The sequence below is a fragment of the Oncorhynchus mykiss genome, chromosome 4, assembly GCF_057628025.1.
Source record: "Oncorhynchus mykiss isolate SJ-2025 chromosome 4, ASM5762802v1, whole genome shotgun sequence".
Lineage (NCBI taxonomy): Eukaryota > Metazoa > Chordata > Actinopteri > Salmoniformes > Salmonidae > Oncorhynchus > Oncorhynchus mykiss.
Genome location: NC_143025.1, coordinates 29,628,992 through 29,654,944, shown reverse-complemented (window position 1 = coordinate 29,654,944; position 25,953 = coordinate 29,628,992). Strand labels below are relative to the sequence as shown.

At 43.2% G+C, this 25,953-nt stretch overlaps 1 protein-coding gene across 13 annotated transcripts; it reads right to left on the bottom strand.

Annotated features, from left to right (window-relative positions):
* Window positions 1-6,000: 6,000 nt before the first annotated feature.
* Window positions 6,001-25,567, bottom strand: LOC110521656 (SLAIN motif-containing protein 2). Of its 13 annotated transcripts, none has more exons than XM_090231771.1 (10): window positions 24,642-25,567; window positions 19,850-19,992; window positions 14,485-14,658; window positions 14,198-14,386; window positions 13,123-13,479; window positions 12,802-12,935; window positions 11,476-11,602; window positions 9,546-9,584; window positions 8,841-9,051; window positions 6,001-8,718 (listed from the first exon to the last, which is right to left on the bottom strand). In XM_090231771.1, exons 1-10 carry the CDS (start codon window positions 25,127-25,129, stop codon window positions 8,658-8,660), a joined length of 1,923 nt encoding a protein of 640 aa, XP_090087897.1. In that variant the 5' UTR covers window positions 25,130-25,567; the 3' UTR covers window positions 6,001-8,657. The 13 variants fall into 13 exon arrangements, 10 of the variants coding, with proteins under 10 accessions (XP_090087897.1, XP_090087896.1, XP_036824651.1 ...); XM_090231770.1 differs by having other exon boundaries at window positions 11,476-11,610; window positions 12,786-12,935; window positions 14,198-14,383; XM_036968756.2 differs by lacking the exon at window positions 9,546-9,584 and having other exon boundaries at window positions 11,476-11,610; window positions 12,786-12,935.
* Window positions 25,568-25,953: the final 386 nt, after the last annotated feature.

Sequence of the window (25,953 nt, the reverse complement as noted above, 5' to 3'; positions counted from 1 at the left end):
ATTATGATTCAACTTTGTTTTTTTATTGAGTTCCCAGTTGTCTTGAAAGCACCATAAATCTAGAGAATGCCAGACTTGGATGACAAAGTTTGCATCACCTTCCTGTTCAAACGAACACAGCACAGGGGGAATCCAAATGTCTTACATAAATGATGTAATATGCCAAGGATATATGCATACTGTAGCTTGAAAGTAATACCAAGTGTATGTTGTGTAGTAAGCTGTTATTAGCCCATGTGCCTCACCCTAATAATTTGGTCCATTTCCCTAGTCCTGTTCTGACTTGGTAGTGCACATGTAGTCTATAGCCTGTTTTAGATAAATGTAATCATCAAATATTGTAAGAGCTTTCATTGTCCGCTTATATGCCCCCTTTATTTATCTTAAAGTTCTGGTTTGGTGTACAGGGAGAATACTGTAAGAACGGCCCATGTTCTGTTGCTGTACATTTCAAAAGTGCTGAACAAATAGTTATATTGACTAGAGGAGACCCTGAGTAAGGAATTGCATTTTTTTTAGAGATTGGTTGACTGACAACAAATTGTCACTACATTTGGGAAAAACTTAATCGATTTTGTTTGGAAAAAAACATAGATTGCTTAGGGCTGACAAGATAAAGGTAAACTGTGCAGGCAAGGAGATTGAATATAAAAGAAGTGTATCTTATCTTGGTGTGTCCCTAGATCAATCCCTTTCTGGAGACCTGATTGCTGCTAAAAATTATTTCTAAAATGGCAAACAAATCTACATTTTTATATCGTAGCACTAGATAATTTAACATCAAAGTTAAGAAACTGCTTGTCTCAACCTTGATTCAGTGTAATTTTGATAAATCCTGCTCTGCTTGGTATAGTGGGCTATCAAAAAAGCTGAAAAAGAGAATGCAGGTCATGCAAAATAATGTTATCAGGTACTGTATATGCTGAATGTCCCCCCTAGGACACACATTGGGTTACAGCACTTCCGGGAGATGGGCTTGTTGCCTTTGGAGTCCAGAGTGGACCAACTTAAAAAACTTTTAAGGACCCAACTCTTTTTTTTTTTTTTGCCTAAAATGACATACCCAAATCTAACTGCCTGTAACTCGGGACCTGATACAAGGATTTGCATATTCCTGATACCATTTGAAAGGAAACACTTTGAAGTTTGTGGAAATGTGAAATAAATGTAGGAGAATATAACATATTAAATCTGGTAAAAGTTAATATTAAGAAAAAAACATGTGTTTTTTTGTACCATCATCTTTGAAATGCAAGAGAAAGGCCATAATGTATTATTCTAGCCCAGGCGCAATTTAGATTTTGCCCACTAGCAGTATATATGAAAAGTTTTAGACTGATCCAATGAACCATTGTATATCTGTTCAAAACATTGTATCAATACTGCCCAGATGTGCCTAATTGGTTTATTAATACATTTTATAATTGTGCACTCTCCTCAAACAATAGCATGGTATTCATTCACTGTAATAGCTACTGTAAATTGGACAGTGCAGTTAGATTAACAAGAATTGAAGCTTTTCAGACTCACTCCAGGTATGCAGTTACCCATGACTAAATTAATCCCACATGGAACGCTGTCAGATGGAGCAGTTTTCCCCCGAAGCCTAATTGAATGGTAACCTATGGAGCTTCAAGTCGCCTTATAACGGGGACAGAAGCAGCCTACTTTACACATACAGTACATGTATATTGTGCTGGCACATAATGCAGGACCTGTCAGGAGCAGGAAATTAACTGAAACACTACAGATGACTTGAGGCTCTATTCAATCTGCAAAATTGAAGTGTACAGATTGCGCAATAGAAATATGAAGGTCATTTCCGAATGAGACGACATATGGCAACAGATACATGGACTACAGAGGGACGCTGTTTCGCTCGCCCGGATGCTTTCTCCAATGACAGTTTCAGCATAGAGGAAGCGAGAGGGCTCACTCTCGCCAAAATCTGTACAGAATAAGCCCAATGCGTTTCTATGGGCATAATATGCAGACCTAAACTTGTCACCTGCCTTCCAGCCTTTTGGACAAAGACTCCCATTGTTACGGCAGAGACATTAGCATCTCGTCATTATATACAGAACCCTGGTTTCAGCCTCTAACGAATTGGTAAAGGAAAGTGGGCGGGTGCACAGTGCACTGTTAGGATGATAGTTTCCCCGAAAGTAAATTGATGTTGCCAACATTATATAATTACTACTGTCTAAATAAAATCATTCAAAATACTACACCAGGGAGCATAACTTAGACACAGAGGATCATTAGCTTTTTATTTTATTTTAATTATCACAAGTGTGTAGTCCTTTTTGGTAAACCCACAATTTGGGTAGTGCGCATGGCAGTAGGTCTAGCTGTGCTGTTAGTGAATAGCATCTAAAATATGTGTGAAGATAATGTGTTTAGTATAATTTAAAATGTTGAGACAAGAAGAAGGGGAGGAGTGTCTTTCTCCAGAATGCATGCTCTCAGCTCTCCAGAATGCATGCACTCAGCTCTCCAGAATGCATGCACTCAGCTCTCCAGAATGCATGCTCTCAGCTCTCCAGAATGCATGCACTCAGCTCTCCAGAATGCATGCACTACGCTCTCCAGAATGCAAGCACTCAGCTCTTCAGAATGCATGCACTCAGCTCTCCAGAATGCATGCACTCAGCTCTCCAGAATGCATGCACTACGCTCTCCAGAATGCAAGCACTCAGCTCTTCAGAATGCATGCACTCAGCTCTCCAGAATGCATGCACTCAGCTCTCCAGAATGCATGCACTCAGCTCTCCAGAATGCATGCCAAGCTCTCCAGAATGCATCCACTCAGATCTCCAGAAGGTGTTCAGTTGTCTCCTGCCAATTCTTGCCATTCATTGTTTCTTTGTGTGAATTGTTTGCCCTTTATGTGTATTTTTTTTTTAAATAAATAAATTACCTGTCACCAGAAAACCTAGTACATGTACCTTTAATCCCCCATCATTTGGTTATATTAATTTCTGTTAATGGTGTATTTAGGCCTACTGTTCTCATTCTCGGACTGGAAACGTTGTTTGCTGAGTTCACAACCTGCAACACTTGTGAGAAACCATTACGAGTTTTGTCATTTTTGTCATTGTATTTTGTTTGGAGTTCTCCATGCGTCTGGTTTCTCTTTCCAGATAACTTGAGGGAGCATGTACGCCTGAGCATACACAGAAGTAGGCCTACTTGATAGCCTGCATGCAAAAGTAGGAAAGTGCCCATTTGGCAATGTCTGATTTCTGATTGTCATAACTCACCACGTCCACCACTAATAAACTGAGTTTCTCAGAAATGTTTTCTTCACCTCACACAGTAAATCAACAAAGCCTGTTTTTCTATTCATCAACTGCAGCAAATGATTAGTTCCTCAGTATTTGAAAAATCTTTCCAACACTCCCAGCCTCGATAATCACCAAGCCTCAGTGTGAAAGAGCAAAATACATAATATGACCTAAAGTATGTGGACACTTGCTCGTCGAACATCTCATTCCAAAATTATGGGCATTAATCTGGAGTTGGTCCCCACTTTGCTGTTATAATAGCGTTCACTCTTCAGGGAAGGCTTTACACTAGATGCTGGAACATTGCTGTGGGGACTTGCTTCCATTCAGCAACAAGAGCATTAGTGAGGACGGGCACTCATGTTGGGCGATGAGGCCTGGCTCGCAGTCAGCGTTCCAGTTCATTCCAAAGGTGTTCGATGGAGTTGGTCAGGGATCTGTGCAGGCCAGACAAGTTCTTCCACACCGATCTCGAAGAACCATTTCTGTACGGATCTCGCTTTGTGCACAGGGGCATTGTCATGCTGAAACCGGAGAGGTCCTTCCCCAAACTGTTGCCACACAGTTGGAAGCACAGAATTGTCTAGAATGTCATTATATGCTGTAACATTAAGATTTTCCTTCATTAGAACTAAGGGGCCTGACCCGAACCATGAAAAAAAGCCCCAGACCATTATTTCTCCTCCACCAAACTTTACAGTTGGTTCGATGCATTGGGGCATCTGTGAGCTTGTGTGGCCTACCACTTCGCGGCTGAGCTGTTGTTGCTCCTAGATGTTTCCACTTTACACTAACAGCACTTGCAGTTGACCATATATAGTACCAGTCAAAAGTTTGGACACCTATTCATTCAAGGGTTTGCCTTTATTTTTACATTGTAGAATAATAGTGAAGACATCAAACTATGAAAGAACACGTATGGAATCATGTAGTAAACCAAAAGAAAGTGTTAAACAAATACAAATATTTGAGATTCTTCAAAGTAGCCACCCTTTGCCTTTATAACAGCTTTGCACACTTTTTACATTCTCTCAACCAGCTTCATCCATTGTGTTGTGACAAGGTAGGGGTGGTATACAGAAGATAGCCCTATTTGGTAAAAGATCAAGTCCATATTATGGCAAGAACAACCCAAATAAGCAAAGAGAAACGACAGTCCATCATTACTTTAAGACATGACGGTCAGTCAATCAGGAACATTTCAAGAACTTTGAAAGTTTCTTCAAGTGCAGTTTCAAAAAACATCAAGCGCTATGATGAAACTGGCTCTCATGAGGACCACCACAGGAAAGGAAGACCCAGAGTTACCTCTGCTGCAGAGGATAAGCTCATTAGAGTTACCAGCCTCAGAAATTGCAGTCCGAATAAATGCTTCACAGAGTTCAAGTAACAGACACATCTCAACATCAACTGTTCAGAGGAGACTGCGTCAATCAGGCCTTCATGGTCAAATTGCTGCAAAGAAACCACTACTAAAGGACACCAATAATAAGAAGAGACTTGCTTGGGCCAAGAAACACAAGCAATGGACATTAGACCGGTGGAAATCTGTCCTTTGGTCTGTCGAGAACCACAGATTTTTGGTTCCAACCTCCGTGTCTTTGTGAGACGCAGAGTAGGTGATCGGATGATCTCCGAATGTCTGGTTCCCACCGTGAAGCATGGAGGTGGTGTGATGGTGTCGGGGTGCTTTGCTGGTGACACTGTCAGTGATTCATTTGGAATTCAAGGCACACTTAACCAGCATGGCTACCACAGTATTCTGCAGCGATACGCCATCCATCTGGTTTGCGCTTGGAAAAGCATTCCAGGTGAAGCTGGTTGAGAGAATGCCAAGAGTTTGCAAAGCTGTCATCAAGGCAAAGGGTGGCTACTATTTAACACTTTTTTGGTTACTACATGATTCCATGTGTGTTCTTTCATAAAAAATCCCTTGACTGAATTTGACTGGTATTGTATACTGTAGTGTATCATGATCTGATTATTCCATATTTCCAGGGGAAATGTCATAGGAAAGAAAACAGCCATCTGTCCCAATAGGCTAGTTGATACAATGTTGCAAGTTGACAATTTGATACAATGCTGCACCTAGCAATAGCTCAAGTCAAGACAGATAGAAAGGGAGGCAGACAGGCAGAGTAGAGAGATTGTGAAATGTTTTCCACTGTTTTAATGTCGGCTTAAGGCCTATATATTTTACTTAATTGATGAAGTTATAGGCGTGCTGCCCATTGGCCTATAGGCTATCTCGGAGTTGCGCTTATTTCTTTAGCTACCAATGGATCACAGTTTACATTATCAATGTGTCCATATGGCAGAGGCTGGTGCTCTCCTTTATTTGAATTTTAACGTTTAGATTATCATTTTACTTCAGATTGATGATTAACCACATGACAATTATTGAGCAACGAAATGTTATTGAAATTAAAAAGCGTTCCACAATAATACACATATAAAATAATAAACTGGCACGCAGATCAGTAGAATTGGTAGGATAAATTTTAAGCTTCCCCAAATTTGAAACTCATGAGCTGCCTATGGTGTTCACTATAACACCCATTTAAAAAATAAAATTGATCGCACAAGTGCGTGCACACATGGCAGGTACAGTGGAAAAAAATGTGCCCATCAACTGATTCCTTCTGGCGCCGGCCCTGACTGAAATGACAAGTGTTTGAATGAAATTGACCCATTCATGACACAGTAGACAACAGTTTCTCAACTTTTTTAAATTGAAATGTGAGTTTATACAGGGAATCTGAGGTCTGGATTCAATCCGTATCGCAGAACATCCGACATAGGCAGCGTGAATGTAGTCTCTGTGGACGCGGGAACATTGCCTTTAAATTTCAACATGGATCTTCCGCGATACTTATGCAATACGAATTGAATCCAACCCCGAATGTCATGTTGGTGAATATAAAAAGGTGAATTAACAAAAACTATCCCAAAATGGTGTGGCATGTATTTTTTGCAACACTAACCAAGTTTTCCACTAAATCCAAACCTTGACATACAGAGGCACCTCTCTTAAATAGTTTCATTTACAGAATGAGAGTCATTTGTTATAAATATCAAGGCGCATATTATACACAAGCAATTATAAATGCATTGATACAATTAAAATAACAAAATTAGCCCAAACTAAATCAAGCAGAAATGCAAAGACACAAATTATATTGGCAAACCAAGACATTATTGGCACATAATGATAAATGAACAAATAAAAGCACATTCAAAATAAAGTGAAACTTTAAATGAATAGGCACTAGTTTGATAATTTCTGGCACACCAATACAATCCCTATGAATCTCGGCACTCCTCTTTTGATTCATTTTAAAGCACAAGAGGCAAATGGCCACTAACTTATACAACTTCCATTATTATCTTAAGATGTCATGATAATGTATTCTCTCCGTCTTGACATAACATACACTGACACAATATTGTTGCAGGTTTTAAATTAACTACATCAAGCCTTTTCTGCATGCTCAGATCTCAGGGTTACAAGTGCGGAATTCTATATGTTTTAGTGGGAGCATGTCTGACTATACAGTAGATATTGTAACTGCACATTAAACCAATGTGGGAGAGCAGATGGAGCTAACCAACCAATCCAGAAGTAGATTTGGAGTGAGACTGTGATGGCTACCAGTGATTGGCCCAGTTTGACATGACTACTGTCTACCCAGCTCTGGAAAATATGTGATAGTCAGTCCAGGTTAAGCGATAGTTATGTTTAAGGTCAGAGATGGGACTTTGGCCTGTTTCTACCAGTCACCTGTGTGTTCAACATAAAAACACAAATGTCCTGTTATTAAACCCTCTAAAAAGACTTTGGAGAATAAGCTTTGCAGTTGAGGTTCAAAATGTTCATTTTTTTTTTACAAATTATTCAAATCAATAGAAAACGAATGCTGAAAATGTATATTTGGAAAAGGAACTCTTTAAATAATTATTTGAATAAATAATGTCCCAAACAAACATTAATACATTCTAGTTGTTTCACAAGTGGACCAAAAACTATGATTTGACAACACAACCATACAGAGGTGAGTTCACTTCGTAAAACATTCACAACATTTCTTTAACATTAAGGGAACACTTCACCTGCACAGCATAATCATAGAGATCTCTAACCAAGGCATCTGTTAAGAACAGACTGCAAAAAGAGAAATGTGTAGAAACATTTCAACCTGAGGGAGGTGAAAAGATAAAAGCGACGAGGGAAGGAGTAAGGGAGATGAAGAAAAGCATTGTGTGATTGACTGATGGCTGAACAGACACCCCGAGGCATGTGACAGTGCCCTCTGGAGGCGCCGTGATGCTGGAGCTCGGCTGGTTTCTTTGGCATCTCTGGGCTTCCGCATGCAAGCCCTGCCTGGCCCCTTCCGCACGCCAGCCCTGCCTGGCCCCTTGGTTAGTGCTATACAGGACCCTTGGGACATCCCTACCCTAAACCTATGTTTATGTTATGCATGATTGAGGCACTACACAAATTTGACAATCACAACCTCCCACATAGCATTAATATTAACTCCTGCAGAATTAAGCATTTCCTGAAGTAAAATTATACACCAAATGTAGGCAACATTTTGACTCAGGAACAGGAGTGGAGAAATCATTTTGTTCTTTTTCACAGCTCTTTTTCACAGCGTTCGATTTCCTTACAAATATCCTTAGAAAATGTTGCACAGAAAATCGTTCCTGTTTATATTTTTTGTTATTGCATTTTCTCCCCGGTCCCTAAGTCTTACATCCGCAAAATAAACAGATGACAGAAAACTACCGATGTCAACTAGATTGAAGCATTCATTCTACTGATTAATGGGTTTACTTGGTCTTCTAGGGCTACATATAATGAAATGTATCTAATTATAGACAAGTTAAATAACAAATAGCCTACTAAAATGTTAGAAATGATATGCAGTAACATATCTACATTTGGCACAAAAAAAATCCTGCACCCCCTGTCAAAAAATAGTTTAGCTGGTTTCGAATGTGGTATATAGCGCATTTTCTATATTAGCGGGTAAGGGTCGGGTGCGGACCTCAGATTTTCACATTGACGGGCGGTTCCGGATGGGTTATTAGCAGTTGCGGGCCACTAGTAGGAACGTCCTAAGGAACTGGAATAGCACGGCCCCTGGCCCCTTCAGAACCTCTCCACACAGATAAACACACCATGTTGCTTCAGCTGTTCAGATCATGTTGCTCATGATAGTACGAAGAATGTGACTTGTGTCTTTGATATAGTTTCTTGATTCATGGTAAAAGTAATCTTGGTTGATAAAGTGCCGCATTGTAATGTTTGTATGCCTCTTTGTGCTGATGAGAGAGCAACAGTGCCCCCTGCTGGCCATGCCAGCCTCAGTAGCAGCCCTCTCTCCAGTTCTCTCCGCCACTGTAGGTCCGAGGGGCAGGTAAAGACCTGGGCAAGAGAAGAGCCAGAGAAACAGATTAGTTCTGCCAGTACGCAAGAGTAAAATAAAGTCTGATACACCTGTAACCAACTAAACTTGCTTTGAAGTTCTGTGTAATGTGTGTACCTACCTGCGTACTGGCTGGGCCAGTTTGCTGCGAGGCACAGGGATGCCACCTCCTCCTCCTCCTGCACTGGGCCGGGGCAGGCCGCTGCGTGCTGGGCCCAGGGAGCGTGTGGGGGTGGAGGCTCCAGAGCCAGGGGTAGACGTGGCCTTTACAGGCTGCCTCAGGGCCAGGGGAGACGGGGTGGCTGGGGTTCGCAGCTTACTGGGAGAAGGGACTGGAGGGGCACGAGAGAGAGGAGGAGACAGGTCAGTACAGTACACTGTAGTATGAAGAGATGGCTTATAGATGACACAGTATTATTCCCACAACAGAGGTCTGTGGTCTCAGTGGCCTTCCAAGCAATGAACACCACAATGATCTGAGGCACAATATGATACAAATACAATGTGTATGAGGAAAATGGAGATCATCACCTAATATGCATTCAGAATCAATCTTCGAATAATCTAATGTGATGGAATGTTGCATTAAAATCACAATAACCATATAAAAATCAAGAAAAATAAAACGACGAATGAAAACGAGGCCTTGTATGAAGTCTATACAAACTGTACAAACTCCCACGATGCTTGTTCATGTGTAGGATGAGGCACACATGCCCTCTAGTGACAGGAAGGGCACAGATAATACCACAACATTAACACATCACATCATGAGAGCACAATCACAATATATAAAAAGTAGGGAGCATGATCAGTGAATACTCACTGAAATCCCCTTCTTCTCCAAAGCAACAGGAAAGATGGACTAAAAGATGAAGACAGGAGAGATTGGACTTCATTCAGGACAGCAGAAGAAAGTTTAGGATTGTGGATGGAAAAAGAACCTTGGGACTAAAAAGTCTCTTCGAGCCCTATACTAAAAAGCAGACCACCTAGTTACCATTACAGGTCTATACGTAAACTAATCCATGGACAACTTCAAGTACACTGGACAAAATATAAAACGCAACATGCAACGATTTCAAAGATTTTACTGAGTTAAAGTTCATATAAGGAAATCAGTCAATTTAAATAAATAAATTAGGCCTTAAATCTATGGATTTCACATGACTGGGAAAACAGATATGCATATGTTGATCACAGATACCTTTTTTAAAAAATGTAGGGGCGTGGATCAGAAAACCAGTTAGTATCTAGTGTGACCATTTGCCTCATGCAGCGCGTCACATCTCCTTGGTATAGAGTTGATTGTGGCCTGTGGAATGTTGTCCCACGCCTCTTGAATGGCTGCGCGAAGTCGCTGGATATCGGTGGGAACTGGAACATGCTGTTGTACACACCAATCCAGAGCATCCCAAACATGCTCAAAGGGTGAGATGTCTGGTGAGTATGCAGGCCATGGAAGAACTGGGACATTTTCAGCTTCCAGGAATTATGTACAGATCCATGATAATGGTGTGCATTATCATGCTTAAACATGAGGTGATGGCGGCGGAAGAATGGCACGACAATGGGCCTCAGGATCTCGTCACGGTATTTCTGTGCATTCAAATTTCCATCGATAAAATGCAATTGTGTTCGTTGTCCGTAGCTTATGCCTGCCCATACTATGTTCCCAACATTGATATCAGCAAACCGCTCGCCCACACGATGCCATACATGCTGTCTGCCATCTGCCCGGTACATTTGAAACCAGGATTCATTCGTGAAGAGCACACTTCTCCAGCGTGCCAATGGGCATTGAAGGTGAGCATTTGCCCACTGAAGTTGGTTATGACGCCAAACTATAGTCAGGTCAAGACCTTGGTGAGGACGACGAGCACACAGATCCCTGAGACAGTTTCTGACAGTTTGCGCAGAAATTATTTGGTTGTGCAAACCCAGTTTCATCAGCTGTTTGGGTGACTGGTCTCAGACGATCCCGCAGGTGAAGAAGCTGGATGTGGAGGTCCAGGGCTGGCGTGGTTACATGTGGTCAAAGGTGAAAGGTAAAATGCTCACTAACAGGGATGTAAACAAATATGTGACCAAAATTGGAGAGAAATAAGCTTTTTGTGCAAAATGGAACATTTCTGGGATCTTTTATATCAGCTCATGAAACATGGGACCAACACTTTACATGGTGTGTTTATATTTTTGTTCAGTGTAAATGTGAAGCTTACGCTTGATCTAGTCACCCAACCAATCAGCAACCATCGCCAAAAAGAGGAATGACTGCGATGTGGCTAACCACATCAGCTGTGCCACCAGAAACTGAGATTATTTTAAACATAATCTGAAACAGCCTCGAGGTTTGAGAGCCCGAAGGCATTCAAGAGCCACAGGGTTTCTCAGCAGGTTCTCACCATCACCACTAGGGGGAGACATGAGTTGTCTGTTCTGATCAGACCAGACCCAACAGGCCCATCCTACAAGATCACCATGGAGACACTCAAAAAAACGTTCAGGACCTGACGAAGTGACCATCCCACAAAACAATCACTTGCCTTGCAAATCTGGAGACAACTGTAGCAAATTTCCTGGCACTTTGTATTGGGTCGAGTGCATGCAGGAACGTCACACAGCCAACCAGCCACGGTAAATAGCTTTGCTTTTGGTAAAGAACGTGGTCATGTGTGTATTACTCAGGATGTGTGTGTATATAGGGGACTCTTTACTCATCACGAAGATGATCCTAGGCACTGGCAGGCTGTTACCTCGGAGGGAAGAAGGGCTTTGGAGGTGCTGTTTGGGTTTCGGGGACAGCAAGGATCGAGAGGGAGTTCCTGTTTGGGAGGAGCGAGGGGGGGTAGAGTACCGGGAGTGGAATGGAGTGGAGGAGTGCTGGGCTACTGGGGAAAAATGGAGATCACAGTTGGGGAGAAACAGAGTCATTCCTTTCTGTTTTGTTACTGTTAGTGGACCAGGGAGAAGAGGACATGAGATAGGGTTGAACCAGGCAGCCAGGAGGGGTTGTGGTAGCCGGTGGGGCCACTGTGAGTCAGCCAAGCCGGGCTTATAGTCGTTCCCAGCCAAAGGTAAAAGAGCAGCCTGAAATGCTATGGGGTGCTGCAGTGCAGCCAGACATTCACAGTCCACAGAGACAGAAAGAGAGAGAGAGAGAGAGAGAGACTGCCAGGGGTAAAGTACTTCCAGAGCTGAGCTGGGCCAACACTAGGCCAAACCACTACCAGTGACTCAGTAGAAAGAGAGGGGTGGGTGAAAGGCAGCACATGCTCTACTGTCAGATAGAGAGGCAGGGATAGTGGTGTCATACTGCCCACCAGACAGAAAAAGCCCAGCGAAGTACAGGAGACGACTCAGTGTCAAGAGCAAAACCATACAACAGTGACACAGTACAGGATAGTACAGAACATTACGGACATTCACAAAGTGGTCCTATTCAAGCTCAGGCATGCCCGCTTCACTTACACATAGTTCATTATCAGTGTATATAAAAAACTGTTGAACAGATGAACTGATACAGACTACACATGTCATTTGTCCAGCAGCCGTTTCTCCTTCAGGTGTCTGAGTGGGGATTAGTTATATGGATTAAAATACAACACTACCATCACTGATTCACTGTGGTTTTTTTTTGTCTCATTCTAGGATTATAGTAAATGGCCACTCCATTTCCAATTCAGTTGGTGGATATTTCTAAAGAGCATTCAGTGTTTTATTCAGTTCTCTACATTCTAAATATAAATCCTCACAATAACCTACTTTTTATTTTATTTTTTTAATCTCTTGATTCTAATTGATTTAAGTAAAAAGGAGAAGAGTGCACAGAAGGAGAAATAACAGAGAGATCCCCAAACCATCAAAGCCAAGACACTAAAAAGCAAGAGGTTTAATAAGGCGGAGCACGAAACACTACTCCTGTCATTACACTGCTGCTGGTGAATATGCTTCAGAAACAATTATCAGTATACACGACCGAATATGAAAATGAAAGCATTTCTCGGACTGCGATTAACGAGTGAACATGCGATAGGGATATTGTGTGTGTGTGCATAGTACTCACTGGCAGACTGAATGACTGCCTGGTGTCTCGGTGAGCTTCCGTTTGGCACTTGCAGGTTGGACTCACAGCTCCTGCTGTTCTTGACGGGCTCTGGGCCCTGCTGGGCCACGTTGGAGCGGGTCAGGTTAGGAAGACTACGCCCCAGCTTCTCTACAAACACCACAGCAGAGGAAAACAACCTAAAACAGGACTGAACAGATACCGTACACAGCGGTCCTCATTTGAATCAGAAAGGATAGACCATATGAATCCATATAGTTTGTCTTTCACATAACAATGAACTAGCCCCAACACAAAACCATTTCCCCTCTCTAGTCTAGTCACTCAATCCCCTTACCTTCGTTCTTCACCACGTTGGTCTGCAGGTCTTGGGGGGCGTGGCCCTGTAGGGAGTGACGTGGCGCCTGCAGCCGGCTGATGATTGGCTGCGGGGAGCCCCGGCTGTGGTTGTACTCCAGGGAGCGTGCTGGGGAGCGGGAGCGGGGGGAGTTCCTGGGGGAGGCGCGGGGGGAGTGTCTGGGGGAGTGGGAGAAGCGGTTCGAGGGGAGGTGGAAGGCGGGGTGTACAGCCTCCTCATCGTCCTCTAGACTCTGGGCGTCCAGCTCCTGGTCACTGAAGGTGCTGCGTCTCAGAGAGTGGCAGGACGAACCAGAGCTACGCCTGGAAGCTGTGGCAGCATAGTCCTGCCGAAGACCTGGAAACACACACAGAGGGACACGTTAAGAAAATATAGCGCTAGTACAGCCTGTACAAAGAAAGTCAGTAGAAACACTCAGCATCTGACAGGTGAGTAAAGGGTTTGTAGTAATATTGTGGAATATGAGAGACGAGAGAAAACCGCACGCTGCTCTTGCTATTACTGTTCTTTATGAAGCTTCACTCATCGGTCGCCAGGCCTTCCGTCAGAGCTTTTGTGAGCGGTTTTTAATTTTGCACAATTATGTACACATTGCTCCACCCCCATCCGTTCCGTGCATCGAATGGGGTTGGAGTCAAGGACAAATAAACACGTGTTACCAAATAGAACAATGTGTGTACATAAAACTTTATTAAACACTTCTGAAAACCCACAATGAGGACCTATCAAGTAGGTTTTCATAAATCATTGGGTACAGTGCAGGTAGGCTGAAGCGATTAATGACAAGGCATTAGTTCAGGTTCACATTTACAACATAACATGCATGGGCATTTCATCATTAAGACCTTTTAGGATTACTATCTGGAGGGTAAAAATCCTAAAACATTCTCTTTTGCTCAGAGTATTATTTATAGCTTTCTCTATGCCACAAAATCTAAAAATGGTAGAAATATCGTGTTTTTGGTCGTTAAAATAATCCCTGTCGTTTCTCCTAATTGAACTGGTAATAGTGGACAAACGGACAGAGAGTTGATTGAGAGAAGATGGTACGTACTCTCCTCCTGCATGCGAGCCAGGATCTGTACATCAGTGACGTCGTTGAGTTTGTACGTGGTGGAGGATCCCACAGAATCCTCGTCCATCTCCGAGGTGCTCAGCTCACTGTCTATTGAAGACTGAGGGCTGACCGGTGGGGCGTTCCTCTCTCTCTCTACTGAGCCACCACGCTGCTGCTGGTGAGCTGCTGGGACACACACACACATTTATATTATTCATACTTAATGAACATAAAGGGATAGAGGAGAAAGTTAAAGACCGGCATATAAAGCCTGTGTACAGTACCCTGGTGGAGAGGGGGCATCAGCTGCTGTCTGACGATGGGCACCCTGCTGGGGGTGGAGGAAGGGGAGTTGAAGCCGCTGCTGTAGGGGCTGTTCACTGTGTTTGTGCTGTATGGGCTTCCGTAGTTCACCTGGGGACTATAGGGACTTCCATACAGGCTCCTCCGCTTGTTTGCTGAGGAGAATGAAGAGAATTGCTATGAACAATTGCTATATGGTCCCTTTACCCAGACAGTGGGTGAAGAAATTCAGCTTGGCCCATAAGACCCTCACAAACTTCTACAGATGCACCATTGAGAGCTCTCCAGAGGGTGGTGCGGTCAGCCGAACGCTGCCTGCCCTCTAGGACATTTACAGCACCCGGTGTCACAAGAAGGCCAAGAAGATCATCAAGGACCTCAGCCAACTGAGCCACGCCCTGTTCACCCTGCTACCATATGGAAGGAGGAGACAGTACAGGTGCATCAAAGCTTGGACCGAAAGAAGCTGTTTGTCAGTCTAGTACCCTGCCCTGAACCTTAGAAACTGCTTCCTTATGTACATGGTCATTGAACACTGGTCACTTTAATAATGTTTACATACTGTTTTACCCACTTTATATGTCTATACTGTATTCTAGTCATGGCTCATCCTATTTAACTACTACTGTACACACCTTTTCTTGGACTCTGACATTGCTAGTTCTGATATTTCTTAATTTCTTTTAACTTTTTGGATTATGTGTGTATTGTTTTGCTAGGTATTACTGCACTGTTGGAGCTAGAAACATGAGCATTTCGCTGCACCTGTGATAACATCTTCAAATCTGTGTACGCTTCCCAAAAAACTGTGATTTGATAGCCTATAACTACATCACATAAAGGATTGTTGTACAGCCAGCAATCTAAATCGTAATGTCCAATGAATCACTGAGATAATATCTTACATGGGAAATCATTGCAGGCATGACATGTTGCCCCCTTCGAGGGAGTAGTTTAACCACAGTGAGTGCGGTTACATGCACACAATGCGATTAGTGTGAATAGTCAGATTAATATAAGTTAGATTAAAACATTTACATACTTTGCCAAAATAACGATTTCCCTAATAATCCTGTTTACGTACGTGGACACATCTGAAATCAGGCTACCTGACGGCACTCTGATAACAATGCAGAAAATCGCCACTCAAAATAAACGTTCTACCACAGTGAACATCTTAGATTTGATTCGGAGTTCAGACATGTACAGTTTTGTATGTGAAAACTTCTAAAACGTATACATTCAGTTGATCCGAACTCACTCCACTCCACAGGCTCGCAAGACTGATGCTATCAGATGGGCAGATCAAATACACTGCTGGAACATTTAAGGTGTTCGTTCACATGTCCTATAAATTCAAAAGATTGCTCAGAAAACCAGGCCATTTAATCGCCGTGTGCTGATTAAGATAAGTGTGGTGTTTACATGACTATTGCATAATCTGCCTACTGACATAATCAGATGAATATCGAATTGTTATTGGGAATGCAAGCGTACTCAATGTGAGCCAGCTGACATACACATGCTGCATTATACCAACCACTGACACAAACACTAATGTGCACACAGTCACACACTGTCTCTCGGAGTCTCCTCTCTAGTGTGTTGGAACTGGTGCACACTCTAGAGTCACTTAAATCGTATGGCAGTCGTAGGCGTCTTTATCATGGACTGAAGAAAGAGTTAACAATACGGCCCATTCACTCAGTAGTACAGTCAGAGCGGCACAATGCAGCACTGTGATACCCAGCTATCCACAGAGACTCCATACAGCCTGCCAGTCAGTCAGTTAGTCCCAGGTAGGCAGACTAACCATGGAGCCTGCCTCAGCTCAGCCATTAGACCAGACCTGGCTGCTCTGACAGGGATACAACTCACTGGCCAATGGCCATCAGTGTTGACTGCTATACTGCAGTCCCACTAGGGACAGCTCTGCCTGCAGTGCTGCATACACTCCAATCTCCAGGGCCACTTGTTTGCTCATCACCCTCCCTCCCTCCCTCCATGTGTTTACACAGCTGGATGATGACTGGAAAGAAGCCTTTTATTATCAACTCGCTCTCCTTTCTTCCCTCCTTTCCTCATCTTCTGATGCTCTGCACTCGGCCCTACCGCATTATTTAGGAAATAAGAGCTATAAGAGATAGCTGAGAGGGATCAAACACAGTGAGTTAAAGGAGGGAGGTTACCTGCCTCGGAGTGGCACCTCCATGTGTCTGCCGTGACGCCGAACACAAGCCCTGGCAACACATCGTGGGGGTCAACCTCTGACCTCTGGAGACAGACATAGCGGAGTGTGTGACCCCTAAAGTGAACATCTATCAGGTGCTCCCAATAGGAAGATTACTGCAGTTGTGGACTTACAAACCACAAGAAAAGGACAGCGTTTCAGAGGGTGCATTCAGTGCTGTTCCCCCATGTATCCTTTGGTGCCAGGCTAGGGGTGAATGATTTAAGGGCTAGGAGGTGGTGAGATGGAGCAGCTTAGCTCTACAGTAAATCAGGAGGAGGAGATTGGAGACAGCCTATAGTCAGTGTGTTGCTGGCTGGGTCTCAGCAGGGATTTGCAGCACAGGGACCAACTAAAATAGTGTCGTCCTAAAATACTGTGTCCTAAAACAAACCATGCTAAAAATATTTTAAAAACACCTAGAAATCAAAAAAAAAAGAGACCAGTCCATAACACTATGAAGTTTATTTTACCCTTATTTTACCAGGTAAGTTGACTGAGAACACATTCTCATTTACAGCAATGACCTGGGGAATAGTTGCAGGGGAGAGGAAAGGGGATGAATGAGCCAATTGGAAGCTAGGGATGATTAGGTGGACAACCTAGGACACGCCTACTCTTACGATAAGCGCCATGAGATCTTTAGTGACCACAGAGTCAGGTCACCTGTTTAACGCCCGATCCGATAGACGGGACCCTACATAGGGCAATGTCCCCAATCACTGCCCTGGGATATTGGGATATTTTTTGGGGTCCAGAAGAAGGAGTGCCTCCAACTGGCTCTCCAACACCACTTCCAGTAGCATCTGGTCTCCCATCCAGGGACCAGATAAGACAATCAGGAGCAAAAACGCTATTTCCATTCATTTGTAGCCAAGATACTAGCTGTAATAAAATCTATTTCCCAGCTGATGGTTTGGCTGCAGGACCTTCAGTTTCCCCTGGAATTAGCCTAGACAGCATGGCGTCAGTGACAGACAGGACAAGCAAACCCAGAGATTGCCAGGTCCGATTAAACAGCTCAGATGGACAGAGAAAAGTCAAACAATACCCGTCATTGAACGCTCCTTAAAGTGAAAAAGGGTTCTTGAGATGGACTGGGCCAGCTAGCTAGGAGCATTTCACATGAGGAGAGCGCAACAGAAGCCTTTTTTTGTGTGGCTCAGGGAGCGAAAGAAAATGAGGGGAGAGATGAACAAGTGAAAGAGCATGACTTAGAAAAGACGGAAATATCCAGTCCATTATAGCTTAAGTATGGAAACAGTAGCTACATGTTAGGGTGAGCATGGCTAGATAGCTGGCCTATCAGCTTGGGATTAGGTACTTTCTGCTGTAGAGAAGAACTGTGTGGGTGGAATCTGTGGACGTTTGTCCAAGCACTGTTCAGAAGGCTCCACTCTGAATCTAGCCCAGCATTACAGGACTGGTACTGTCAGGAGAGTCCCCGGCCCGGGCCATTCTTTACTTCCTGCTACGCTTTCAGGGTTATAAAGTCATGACAATGCCCATAATACATTTCTGAATTTCTAAATGTTTGATAACACATCACAAATGAAACTAGATAGTGTCTAATACATTTATTTAACTCGACTATGCTGAAAAAAAATATATATATATTTGTCCCTGCTTCCAGTTTGTTATGTAACTGGGACATGGCATTTAAAGGATCTCATTGCTTACATTTCGCAGGGAGTCTAAAGACACAAGCTTGGTTACCATGGACAAGCTAAAACAAAAGTACACACACACACATTTCAGTATGCAAGCAATCGCCCTGGGCCTTCCTTCCAACATTTTGGGAGTTTCTCATGGACATTGAAGGCTAAGCCCTCTGAAAGGGTCTTCCATAAGCATTTCCAAAGCATTGAACATAATCCTATGATGTGGTACAAATGTACTGTCAAGCTGTGTATTACGTTAGTCATGAGCCAGACGCGACGCCCTGCTTTGTGAAATTCCTTCACCCGTGGAAACAGTCCTCACACGACACCATGGCAACATATTTTCACTCCCGAGAGGGTGTGTCACTGAGGAGCCCACATACAGTACAGCCACACAAGACTCTTCGTAGATGCATAGGACACGCCTAGGCCCGCTCTGCTCGTCCTGCGGTCGAAAAGCAGTTATTTAGGCCTGTTTGAAGCTGTCTGACAACTGCCTACCTCTCCTCCCCTCAGGTATAGGCAGTTAGAAGCCAGTCAGCAGGTGGGTCCTTTAACCTTTTGTTACCTGCATATTGTACAAGAGCTTTATAGCCTGCATTGCTGTTTTCTGCTTGTTTACACATACCTAAATAATTTATTGACCTGTTGCTGATAATAAGCAGTGGAAAAAGCAACCAGCTGATTGATCTCTAGAACCTCCCTTTGCCCTTGGAGTGAGGTGGACTGGAGGGGGAGGGGGGGGTTAGGGGGCAGTGATTTGAAGCATTAGATGTCCAAATGAATGGGTAACATTATCCTCTCCTTACGAGGATATCAACACCACCCAAGTAACACCCATCACCCAAGTAACACCCACCGGAGCCTCAGAGCCTGTTGTGGTCTATGAACAGTCGGAGTTGAACTTCAGTGTGATACATAACTCCAAAGGGCACTCGCAGGAAGGGGATGTGAGGGGAACAGGTCAGCTGTTGACTCCATGTCAGGACAGGAACCCCATGGTCCTGCGGGTGCTGTCTGTCTGCCCAGGAGGTCTTTGACTGGGTGTTGTGTAACACCCCCAGTGCCACGTGATCATTCACCGTTACGGAGCACCCGCCGGTTTAGGGATAGCGACCTTCAACAAACTGTTGCTGGATACGATATGTGCGTCACATGAGCATACCTCTGTAAAAATGGAACTGGTCTCACTTTAGCCTTTCTGTCCTGATTGTCTATATTTAGCTGTCATAATACGCAGAGGGATATAGATAGAATCCACAGGCACACTTGCCATGATAATGTAATACATACACTCATACAGCATAGTTCATACTACAAAACAAAAGCATATTTGTCCTAGATGTGTGCACGCTTGTTTGGAGCAAAGCTGGGAGAAGCGAGGGGAGAAGCGAGAGGGGAGAGAAGACAAGAAACAGGAGAGGAGGAGAATGGAGAGGAGCGAGGTGACAGTACCTGACATGGTGAGGTCCAGTCTGTGGATGAGGGAGCGCTTGGCTGACTCCATGTCAGGACTGGGATTGTCCAGAGCCTGGCGACACCACACGATGGGACTCAAGGCTTTCTGCCAAGGGCTGTTCAGCTTCGCCTCATACAGCCTGGACGAACACAACACACATCAATGGACATGGCACACAAAAATACACATGTTTAAAAGTAGTGCTTGAAACTTTGTTCCTGTGTTTTTTTTATTGAGGAAAAAAGTTTGCTTGCCGTTGGTCTTCACTGTAGCTGGAAATGCATTAGCTAACATTTGCTCATTCATGGCCCTTTTGCAAGGTGAACAAATCATGTAAAATCACATTTTATTTGTCACGTTCACTGAATACAACAGGTGTAGACCTTAAAGTGAAATGCTTACTTACAAGCCCTTAACCAACAATGCAGTTAAGAAAAATTTGACTTAAGAAAAAACATTTACAAAATAAACGAAAGTAAAAATGTGTGTGGTGCAGGGGTACAGGTTTGTCGAGGTAATATGTACATGTAGGTAGGGGTAAAGTGACTATGCATAGATAATAAACAGCAGGAGTGTAAAAAAAAGGAGTGTGGGCCAATGCAAATAGTCTGGGTAGCCATTGGATTTTTTTTAAAATACCTTTTATTTAACTAGACAAGTCAGTTAAGAACACATTCTTATTTTCAATTACGTTCTAGGAACTGTGGGTTAATTGCCTGTTCAGGGGCAGAACGACAGATTTTCACCTTGTTAGCTCAGTGGTTCCAATCTTGCAACCGCACAGTTAACTAGTCCAACGCTCTAACCATTGCACTCCACGAGTAGCCTGCCTGTTACGTGGATGCAGTAGAAGCCAAGGTAAATTGCTAGCTAGCATTAAACTTATCTTCTAAAAAACAATCAATCATAATCACTAGTTATAACTACTAATCCAGTTTAGCAGGCAATATTAACCCGGTGAAATTGTGTCATTTCTCTTGCGTTCATTGCACGCAGAGTCAGGGTATATGCAACAGTTTGGGCTGCCTGGTTCATTGCGAACTAATTTGCCAGAATGTTACGTAATTATGACATAACATTGAAGGTTGTGCAATGTAACAAGAATATTTAGACTTAGGGATGCCACCCGTTAGATAAAATACCGAACGGTTCCGTATTTCACTGAAATAATAAACTTTGTTTTCGAAATTATAGTTTCCGGATTCGATCATATAAATGACCAAAGGCTCGTATTTCTGTGTGTTATTTTGTTATAATTAAGTCTGATTTGATAGAGCAGTCTGACTGAGCAGCAACAGGCCCGTAATCATTCATTCAAACAGCACTTTCATGCGTTTTGCCAGCAGCTCTTCGCAAGCACAACGCTGTTTATGACTTCAAGCCCATCAGCCTAATAGCTGGTGTAACCAATGTGAAATGGCTAGCTAGTTAGCTGGGTGTGCGCTAATACTGTTTCAAACTTCACTCGCTTTTAGATTTGGAGTAGTTATTCCCCTTGCGCTGCAAGGGCCGCAGCTTTTGTGGAGCGATGGGTAACGATGCTTCGAGTGTGGCTGTTGTCGATGAGTTCCTGGTTCCAGCCCAGGTAGGGGCGAGGAGGGGGACGGAAGCTATACTGTTACACTGGCAATACTATAGTGCCTATAAGAACATCCAATAGTCAAAGGTATATGAAATACAAATGGTATAGAGAGAAATAGTCCTATAAATACTATATTAACTACAACCTAAAACCTCTTACCTTGGAATATTGAAGTCTCATGTTGAAAGGAACCACCAGCTTTCATATGTTCTCATGTTCTGAGCAAGGAACTTAAACGTTAGCTTTTTTACATGGCACATATTACTTTCTTCTCCAACACTTTGTTTTTGCATTATTTAAACCAAATTGAACATGTTTCATTATTTATTTGAGGCTAAATTGATTTTATTGAGGTTTTGTATTAAGTTAAAATAAGTGTTAATTCAGTATTGTTGTAATTGTCATTATTACAAAGAAAATGTAAAATCGGCCGATTAAAGGGGGCACTATTTTTACCAGATGCTAGAATATGCATATAATTGACAGATTAGGATAGAACACTCTAAAGTTTCCAAAACTGTCAAAATGTAATCAGTATTGGCTTTTTTGGTCCTCCAATAATCTGTATCGGTATCGGCGTTGAAAAATCATAATCGGTCGACCTCTAGTCAGGATGCTCTCGATGGTGCAGCTGTAGAACCTTTTGAGGATCTGAGGACCCATGCCAAATCTTTTCAGTTTCCTGAACGGGAATAGGTGTTGTCGTGCCCTCTTCACGACTTCTCCAGCCCTCCTTCATGAATATAATGCTGTCCAGTGGACAAATTGCTAACCAGGCAAGGCAGGCTGAGGCTGGCTGGGATATTGATGACAACAATCAATAAGGTAAGAGACCTGATGATAATCAGTGGAAATAGATGTAATGAGGGGTGATGTATGTTTGGTGAGTGTTATAACCTGCTTAGGCCTACATCTCATCACAGCTGCTACGGCTGATACTTAAGCCTGCTTTATACTGAGAGAGAGAAAGAGAGAAAGTATCTGTACCAGGAAGAGGAATCTGAGTCAGCTTTGTCTCAGCGACAGAGAAAATCTCCCACATGAGAGTCCTCAACTAAACAACAATAACACTAAGGCCTACTAGTAAACAGAAACATGTAGGCCTAGATTCAATACATTATGGGCATTCTAAAAGTATGCCACATGGAGAATCTGACTGTAATCCATAACATTTAAAGAATCAAATTCAACCAGCACTTGTAGACCTATCACTCTAGCATTAGGCATAAAGCTGTGTCACATCCATATTTCTATGGTTTTACATATAGCTTAGCCTAATTATCCTGTAAACATGTGTCTGGCTGGATCCTCCTAACTGTATTTTAGAATGAAAAGCTTAACAGCGGGATGGTGCTGTGCTGTCGTCAAATAGCTGCAGGACCAGACGGCCCTTCAAATTCAGTCTGATGCTAATTCAGGGATTATGGGAATCTATGACCAGGACTGGCAAGCCATCAATCAGTAGTACTATGGGTAATCCTGTGTGTATCACCAGCCAGAGGGCAGAGAGACCACCAGTGGAGTGTGTGGGGATTGGGTTAGAGGGGCAACAAGGAACTGGTACTAATAGGCCACAGTAAACTTCCCAGTCATGCTTCCTCTATCCTCTCTTCCAAATATTGAAGAGTAGTCAAAGATGTTTCTGTATCTAATACATTCACATAGTGTGTGAGTTTGCCTGCCCTGAGTCAGGCTAGGGAAAGGATAATTTCATCTGATTAAATGGCCAGGGGCTACCAAAGCCCATGCAGTATTACTAACCTGACAGTCTGGCCATAATTAGTTACTGTACCTCCTTTCTATAGCTGGCCGCCTCCAACCTGGGCCTTGACCTAAAGCACAAGCCATTACCATTAAATTACCCTCAAGAGGCCCATAATATGCCAATAAAAACCCTATCCTACTAACCGCACCATGGCAGACAAGGGCCTATCTTTCAGAGAATGAGAGGGGGAGAGAAATGAACACTGACCCAGCTTCCTCATTATAGGCTAATGATTCCTACTGCTCTACTAAACAAAACTACAACATCTCATTTATAAACAGGGCTTATTTCACATCAGCTCGACAGTGAGGTCTCATCACTCTCTACAACTGTTTCAGGGATTTCCTCAGGTTGGGATCAGCAGTGAGATTTGTTCTGCCTCACAAATCCAATTTAACAGCTCCAATTTCAAGGATTAAGCTATACTTCTAAAAGTTCATCTGTGTAAGCGACCTAACCCTATAAACCACAAATGCTCAGTCAGTGCACAGCAAACAATACATGATCCTGAGATTCAGTGTGGCGTGGCTAAAAACTGTGGCTGGGCCTGGCTATTACAACAATTCAAGTACTTTAACATTGTCATAATCATATAGGCCTAGTAGGCAATGATTTCCCCTCAACCTCGTTTCATATACTAGACTAGTGCATGGTGTGTATTAGTATTGATAGTCCTCCTAACAAAGAAGGTAACCATGGTTGTGGCTGTTTCCCCATAGCCTTTGGTTTGGTAAACAACTTTAAATTTCACTGTGCACACTTCTCCCTTCCCACCTGGCAGCCTTCTGCAGTCACCAAAATAGTGCAAATGGCCACCATACGAACAGTGTTTCCCTTATCCTAAAAGCACAATACTGTAGACCTAGTGTTAATTAATTAACAACTAGCTTTTATGGTACATCATTTGACAGAGTAAACAAGACCACTAAAATGCAAACATTATGACTAAGGCCTAATAGTAAAGGGGTATGATTAGTTCAAGCACAGCAGCAACCACAGAACAATGAATGCCAAGTTCTACTGATACAATATTGATCAGGATGTAATGTGACAAGTGCAGGTGGTTTGACAGTCCCCACACGTGATCCAATTTCCAATCGGATTTAATTCCATCCACCACCCCTCACCCACTCAGTAATCAAGAATGAACGGCAGACAATCGGTCTGCGATGACCTCTGTCTGTGGCAAGCTATTGTATTGAGAACATGGCCGTGCTGTGCATTCCTATAGCGCAATTTCATCGAGGATTATTTCCCTCCCCCCAAGGGTTTGTCATCGTAGATAATGTCTGGAACAGCTGCGCTCGGCTGTGGAGCTGTCACATATGGGCGCATGATAGAAACACTGGTTGACTAGCTAAATGCATTAGGGCGTACTGTTGTGTTCTCGTTGTTCGAAAAACCCTCAGGCTACTTGAATTACAGATGGTGTATCACTCACCAGCTGTCTTCATCTTCGTTCAGACAATCCATGTCTTCAAGATCGAGGATGTCTACTTCATCCAAGATTGAAGTTTCCCCTTCATCCATAAAACCCAGTGTTTCCCCTGCGTCAGTAAAGTACGAATTGATGCCAGTGAAAGAGGTGGCAGCCGATGCCCCCTCGCCCTCATATGCTCTCCTGAAACTGATACCATCATATGACAGTCTGGGGCTCAAACAACGGGAGTTTTCCAAAAGCCCTCCATAGGCACCCGTTCCGCCGAACCCCACCCCAGGGAAGCCGACCAGCCCCGCCGCCGAGGCGGCTGACAGGGGTGAGTCATATCCAGCACTAAGGGGTCTATGGTTTCCTGACACTGCTCCAGACGAAGACAATAGAGTAGACCGACTACGGAGCTGCTCGTTTTGCTGTTCGAGTTTCTTTACCAAGTCCTGTAGCTTGCGCACCTCCAAGTCCGCGTTGATGTTTGAGTTAATATCCTCCATAGCTAGCTAACGTTAGCTAGCTAACGTTAGCGCTACCAACCACACAAAAATCCGCGGCTGTATCAGTGTGGTTTTTCGTTTATCCTTTCTCAGCTGGAGGTCACGATATGTGAGTCACTCTAAGCAATATCACATTTATACCGAAGAGACTTTGGTGTCAAAATAAGTTATTGGGCTTATCGTCATCTTCTCCAAATATTCGTACACACGGGTAGGGTCGAAACATTTCCACTATCCCTGTCGCCAACTGTGAAAGACATACAGGCAAGCCTAGGAACGTCACCACGTGAAACATAGGTAACGAGCACGTAACCAAGCGCGCGTTTACAGTATCGATTATACCCCACAGTACTTACTGTCTGCGATGCATATAATATTATCATGTGAGCTCATATACAGTACAATGAAAAGTATGGTGGTTTGTCAATAAAAACAATCACACGAGCTAACTGTTGCTCATATGTTACTTGTCACGGACCTAGAATGTACTTGTTTGTTTCACCTAGCCCCAACTTAGTTAGACATGGTCTTGCCTAAATCATACTATGATACCAGCTTTTTGGTGGTACAGTCTGACATAAAGCACTGAAAAAACGTGGAAACGTTTTACACCACCAGAAAGCTAATATCACAGTCTGATGTATTAGGCAAGACAGAATATTGAATACAATTACGTTTGAACAATATTTGTCTGTGAGGTTGGTCCTCTTTCGGGTCGAAATTTGAAAACAAATATCCACAGGAACTGATTATGTATCTGACTTTTCAGAGCGCCGGTCGGTATATACACTCGCCTATTGTCTACATATTGTGCAAGTGTTTAT